General features: G+C 53.0%; 1 protein-coding gene across 1 annotated transcript in view; it reads left to right on the plus strand.

Annotated features, from left to right (window-relative positions):
• LOC113215259 (neuroligin-2-like) overlaps positions 1–6,162 on the plus strand; it is a 197,278-nt gene extending 191,116 nt beyond the window's left edge. Inside the window, exons 10-12 of the mRNA XM_052277349.1 lie at positions 1,527–1,645; positions 3,393–3,575; positions 3,671–6,162. Of these exons, the coding sequence (XP_052133309.1) occupies positions 1,527–1,645; positions 3,393–3,575; positions 3,671–4,776 (1,408 nt within the window). The 3' untranslated portion in view covers positions 4,777–6,162. The remainder of the gene's footprint in view (positions 1–1,526; positions 1,646–3,392; positions 3,576–3,670) is intronic.
• The last annotated feature ends 451 nt before the right edge of the window (positions 6,163–6,613 follow it).

Below are 6,613 nucleotides of genomic sequence, written 5' to 3' on the forward strand. Positions count from 1 at the left end.
AATTTTGATGAAAAGGTGCCGCCAAATTACGTGACACTGATAACAAACTCGTTCTCTCCAAGAAGAAGTAGGTGGGGTGTTGGTAAAAACGAGTAAAATTGAACGGAACACTTAATGAAGTTGTTAAAACTAGGGCTGTGCCTGAAACCGGTTAACCGGTTATTTTTCCCGGTTATTCCATGAACGGTTTAACCGGTTTTAACTTTTGCGAGTAGCCGGTTACAGGTGTAACCGGTTTTTCCCAGTTAACTGGCTCCCAAGGAGAACAGCTTGGTCAATATGAAGTCATTTTGGAAAAATTGACACTGATATGACGTCCCAAATGACGTCCCTCGTTGCAAAAAAGTGACTGTTTGACGTCATTTTGATGTAATTGTGACATCCCTATTCTCCTTGTTATGTTAAAAGAACCGGTTACTGAAAAATAACCGGTTATTTTAGAATAACCGGAAACCGGTTATTCTAGCGGTTATTGAAATAACCGAAAACCGGTTACAAATTTCAATAACCGCACAGCCCTAGTTAAAACGTACATTCACTAATAAGCGAGCAAGAACCAGTGAATGTCTGAGACCTTATAATGTACATGTGAGCATACCAAATTTTAGAGTGTTAACACCTCTAAAACTAGGACATACTCTTGGGCCTACTAGTACTGATAAAACGTTAGTCGACTTTGGTTGAAAGAGGTGAAGGCTTTTTACCCTACGAAGGCATTCCTTGTATTAACGGCTTAAGCTCGCTCGAGAGCTCGCTTGTATTACAAAGGTTCCTATAGCATTGCTACCGCACGCTTTTGATAGTGGTGCTTTGTTTCACCTTCACTGCAAATGCTTATAAGACAGATTCGTAATGCACACTACTCGGCACACTATATTCTTCGCAACATTCCGTAGAATTCCCAATCGTTGTATTTATTTTGAACCTTTTTTTGTAAGCCTTTTGAATACACTGTCTGTAGTTCAAGCCAATTGTTGTAAGGATTTTCATGAGCTCACAAAGAAATGCTACGCGAACAAATTTCTTCTCAGTCGCAGTACAAAGAATAAGAATTCTTCGCAAACGGGTCGGGTGCAAAGGGTTGAGTTCGTGATCATGTTACTGTGTATTTCCGCATATCGCCGTTGGTCGCAGGTGTGTGGTGTACCGCAGCTACCGCGGCAGGACAGAGATAAAGTTTCAGTTTCCGGCGATATGTCGGGCGCGGCCCGGCCCGAAGCTCGCAATCACAGCCCCGACTACGTGACTGGAAGTCGTCCTGACGGCAGAAACAAGTTTTCCACTATGGAGCGGCAAATGCAAGAGTGTCATGCATTATTGATTTTGTGGCGTTATATGCAGCCCGCCTGACAGCCGTCACGCGGCATCAATACACACCCAGAAATACCAACGTTCGCACATATGTACATGTGTGTGTTTTGGGGCTCTCGGCAGCTGGCCCACGGCTGGGCGGCATCCAACAGCCCAAACAAGAGCCATTGAAAACAATATCGAGCTAATCATGTTTTCTTTGTTCGACCTTTCAGCAATCCGAATCCGTCCTCCAACGCGGACGTCGTCCTGCCCGTCTCCCGCGAGAAGAACCGCTTCCGGGGCCTGACGTGGGGCCAGTACGACGCGGGGCACCAGAAGCACCTGGAGATCAGTAAGTGTCGAGAGGGTTGTGTGCGGGAGAGAGGGGGGGGGGGCACGGTACTGCTGCGCAGGGGATGAGGCGAGGAACTTACTCTCGCTTCATTCGTATTCCCGTCGCCGCGATCTGTGCATCTGTAGGGGGCTGTAAGGCACTGTAAGGCTCGTGATGCGTGGCACGTCCGGGCCGTGCGGGCGGGGCAGGGCGGCGCGGGCGGCGTGGGCGCGCGCGGCAGCGGTGCGGCGGCGCCCCGGCTAGGGTACCAAACAACGGGGCCCGCCCTAGATTTAGTGTGAAAAAGGCTTGCCTCAGCCTCTCCCCTCAGCTGCTGCCGCCCCGCCCGCTCGTCGGCGGCCCAGCCCGGCCCCAACAGCATCCCACGACTTTTTATGTATCCCCCGGTTATTTATGACGCCTGCCGATTACACTGGCCTCTCTCGGCCCCTTTCAGGCGCGCCCGGCCCGGCCCGGCCCGGCCCGGCCCGGCCTCAGGACCGTCGCCCAGTTTGTCTCAGTCGCCCGGGCCTGGCGAGAGTTTCATGCGACGCTGCCGGGGGTGCCCAGCAGTCGCTGCCGCTGCTGCTTATATTCCAAAGCTCGGTCGGCAATCTTTCTGCCAAGGACCCCGTGATGCCCGCCCTCGCCAGCCATCTATCACATTTTTCGGATCCCTCCACTCCTCTCACTCCTCCAACCTCACTCCACCCTCTCCCCCCTCCCCCCCTCAACAATTTTAGTGCGCTGGAGCGACGACTACGGCCTGCTGCCGCACTAAGTTGACTAACAGTGATTGGGTTTTTCTTGCCCAGAGTAGTGGACGCTGCTGGGCCAACAGCAGCAGCAGCAGCAGCAGCAGCAGCGCGTCGTCCACTTTACATCTGGAGCCGTAATTTCGGTAGGCCTGCGGCGCGGAGCCCCGCGGCCCGACGGAAGGCCTCTGGGCGCCCAGCGCGGCCCCGACCGAGGCCCCGGCCGAGGCCTAGAGTAGACGTCCCCAGCCGTTCGTCGACGCTCTGCATAATTCATACAGGCCTCCGCCTCCACCCCCGCCCCTACCCCCGCCTCCCAACGCTCCTCTTACCGCCTTCCTTGTCTTTCACGGAACTTTCTCGGGATGATGATAATCTTTCCCTCTCTAAAGCAGTCAGAGTAATCCTGGTGTCATTTCCGTATCTCCTGCCGAGTTTTTCCCTATTTATAGCAAAAGAAAAATAGTTTACCTCTGTGCATACACGCTGTTTTACAAAGTGTTTTACGCGAGGATCAGGCCGTTGTGCCTCCCCCTCCTTTCTCTGCGTCTCTTGGCTTTCGGCCCAGCGGCGGCGGCCGAAGTCTCCTTGCAGCACTTTCCTTCCTATTCACATCATTTTACCCGCAAGACCGCGTTATGTAAAATGCATTACGGTGGCGCGCTCTACCGGTGAAAACTGCTTTCAAGTTGGATTTACTTATTTATGGATAATACGCCTCGGGGATGGGTCGGTCAGGTGCGATGTCGCAGTGTGAGTGGCTCAGCCCTCCCCCTATCTCTTCCCGCCCCCTCCCCCCCCCCCCCTCTCCCCCCCTCCTATCCCCGGCGCCGCCTCTTTCCTTGTCCGCAGACAGGAGGGGCGGTTCCGGTTACGCGCCAACGACTCCGCGAAAGGCAACGGCACTGTTGTAGTACAACGACGGGAGAGCTGGGTCCTTGTGATGGCGGGGGAGGGGAGGGCGAATACGGCTGTATTCTGACTGAGTTTGTATGTGTGTGTGTGCGCAGGTCTCAAGCCGCGACTCAAGAACCACTTCCGCGCCCACCAGCTGTCCGTGTGGCTGCGGCTCATCCCCGAGCTGCACCGCGCCGGCATGGAGGACGTGGTGGGCCGCCACAACATGTTCCGCAACCATCACGACCCGGGCCTGTACGACGGGCTGGTGCGCGGCCCGTCCCTAAGCGCTGCGGGTGAGTACTACGCGTCTCGCTAGGGCCCGGCCTGGCCTGGCCCTCGCCGTCGACCGTCGTGGCCGTCAACACATTCTGTCTCTCTGTCTCGCCAGGGCAAGGTGGCCGCCGGTTCGGAAACATCTCCCTCCCGGACACGGTGACGACGCTGCCGACGCCGGTGACGACGTGCATCGGCGTGATACACTACCGGACGCAGCCCACCGGCGTGGCCGTCAACGGCAGCAGCGACGCGGAGGCGGCGGCCACTGAGGCCAACAAGGCGTACTCCACGGCCCTGGGCGTGACCATCGCCATCGGCTGCTCGCTGCTCATCCTCAACATGCTCATCTTCGCCGGCGTCTACTACCAGCGCGACCGCACGCGCATGGAGGTGAAGAGCTTGCAGAAGCAGCAACAGCAGCAGCAGCAGGGCCACTTCGGCGGCGGCAGCAAGGGCAAGTACCTGGGCTGCCCCAGCGCGGCGGTGGACGTGGACCGCGAGCAGGCCGCCATGATGCTGTCGGCCAGCACGCCGCCTGGCGCCCACCCCGGCGGCTACCCGTCCAACTCGTACGGCTCGTCCTCGGGCGGCATGTACCTGGCCACCATCAAGGAGCAGCCGTCCCGCGCGCCCTGTCAGCCGTGCCAGCCCTGCCAGCCGTGCCAGGCGGACGGGATGCACCTGCCGCCGCCCCCGCCGCCCGAGATGTTCCAAACGACGCTGGTGCCGCCGCCGCCGCCGGCCGCGTCGTCGGGGGCCTCCAGGGGCAACCACGTGCACACGGCCACGCTGCCGCGCAACGCACACCTCACGGCCGAGACGTCCCTGTCGACGCCCAACGGGTCACTGCCGTACTTCTCGCTGCCCAGGTCGGCCTGTCGCGGGGGCCGCGCCAAGCAGCAGCAACAGCAGCACCAACAGCAGCACCAACAGCAGCACCAGCAGCAGCAGCACCAGCAGCAGCAACACCAGCAGCAACACCAGCAGCAACACCAGCAGCAACAGCAGCAGCAACACCAGCAGCTCAGCCAGCAGCTCAGCCAGCACCTGCAGCACAGTCCCCCCGAGTGTCAGCGACTCATTCACGGCGGGGGCGTGGGGGCCGCGGGCGGGGGCGGCGCGGTGACCACCATCAACGCGGGTGGGCCCGCGGGGGGCGGCGGCGTTAGCACGGCCATCGGCGTGCCCAGCGCGGCGCTCAGCGAGATGCGCGTCTGATATGAGGCTCCGCCGCCCGGCAGCGGCGGCGGGACAGCCACAACGCCCCGGCCCAAGAAGAACGCCAGCGTGACCTTCATCAGACTTTAAGACTTCGTGTGGTGGCCAGCTCCGGTACGGGGGACACATGGTCAGGATTCATGCTTAGGTTACTCAAAGTGCAACAGGATCAATTGTCCGTCACTGATTCGCTGCCTTACAATGAAATATTTTTGCCTCAGCTGCCGCCGATTCTCCATGTGCTGTTAAATAATGAAGTTTTGTGAAAAGTTTGTTTTTTATGTAATGATTGTCTGGAAGCCTTCTGAGGGGCATTTAAGTGCCAATATTAAAGTTTAATGAGTGAATATCTGCCGCAACGTTGTGATCTGGTAGCCCTGGATCTCTCCCTTTGTCTTTGTCAGTATTGTCACATATCTATTAATGAAATATTGCCTCAAAGGACAAGGGCTGATCTAATGGTTATTTAATTTTGCTTACCTGGCCATCCCCATTGGTAAATATATCACTTTTTTAAACAACTAAGAACTACAATTGACAATCAATATTCGATTGTTAGGATTGAATTTATGCTCTTTCTTCATTCCATTAACTGTGACTGATTTAGTCCCTCATATATTGAAGTACGCTCATTATGTTGTTTTCTTGAAGAGCAGCAATTCACTGCCAGGAGAACCTCGAAAATATATTTGTCAGTTGAAGTACAAGTGGATCTTGTTTTATAAAATCTATGGTTGCGTTAAACAGACTGTCTGTAAATTAAGATTATTGTGATATCCTTTGACCACTTAATGTACATATTTCTGTAAAATATTAGTGGTCTAAAATGTGCCTGTGTTGAATGAGTGGGTTGCTTTTAAGCATGTGAGCGATTGATTATTTGAATGAATGTGTGTGCGTGTTATGTCTGAAATATTTTACACCAATGTTAAAGCGGTTAGATATTTTCAATTATTTTATTCAATGTTATTTTTAAATATTGATATCATGAGAAAAGGTGAACCTTTCTCATGCTTGATAGTGATGTTGTTTAGTCACCAGGTTACAATACAAACGATCCTCACAATGAATGTTTTGACCTAGAACATGTTCATGAATAATGAAAAAACAAAAAAGGCAAAGTCATTGGTAGTAGATGTCTTCTGGGTTTGAATGTTACAAATTAGTTATTTCTCTTGGCCTACGCGAATTTTGCCAACAGTTTTATATTATGAATGCTAGAGATTACTTATCTGTAAAAGTATTCCAGTAACAACTGGTGACATAAAATGTCCAGCCACTCTGTTTTCATCATTTCTATTTTTTCCACAATTTTTTCTGTTTGTGGTTATTTAATTAAATTGATCTTTGCAATAAAACATAAATAAAACAAGAGTTGATGATCTATCTCACTGACTATTTAATAAAACACTTAACCCTTATTTTGATAAAAAGCCAATAACAAGAGGATCGTGACATAGAACCACTGATCCCCATTTCGTCATAACTCACTCATGCATCAAGAAGCATGAAAACCAGTGGGGCACCCTTCACTTCCGTGGCAGGTAGAGAGGGGAAACTAGCAGCAACAACTTTCACCACATACATAATAACCGCAGAAGTAATGCTGCCACATTTTGTTTCGGTACCGGGCTGTCAGAACCAGTAGCGAAAAGTGCGGACGTGAAATGTTTGTTTCGAGCAAAGTTAGACTGAGAGATCAGAACCCTTCCAACTCCCAGGAATGCTCACCAGAGCGAAAAAACGGCGCGTCGTCGGTAATTGGGGTGCTGCGCTAAAACTAGGATCAGTGTGTGACCGCTGTCGACATTTTACACGAGCAAAAATGTACAGGTCT

Source organism: Frankliniella occidentalis, unplaced genomic scaffold, assembly GCF_000697945.3.
Source record: "Frankliniella occidentalis isolate FOCC.00 unplaced genomic scaffold, Focc_3.1 Scaffold10, whole genome shotgun sequence".
NCBI lineage: Eukaryota > Metazoa > Arthropoda > Insecta > Thysanoptera > Thripidae > Frankliniella > Frankliniella occidentalis.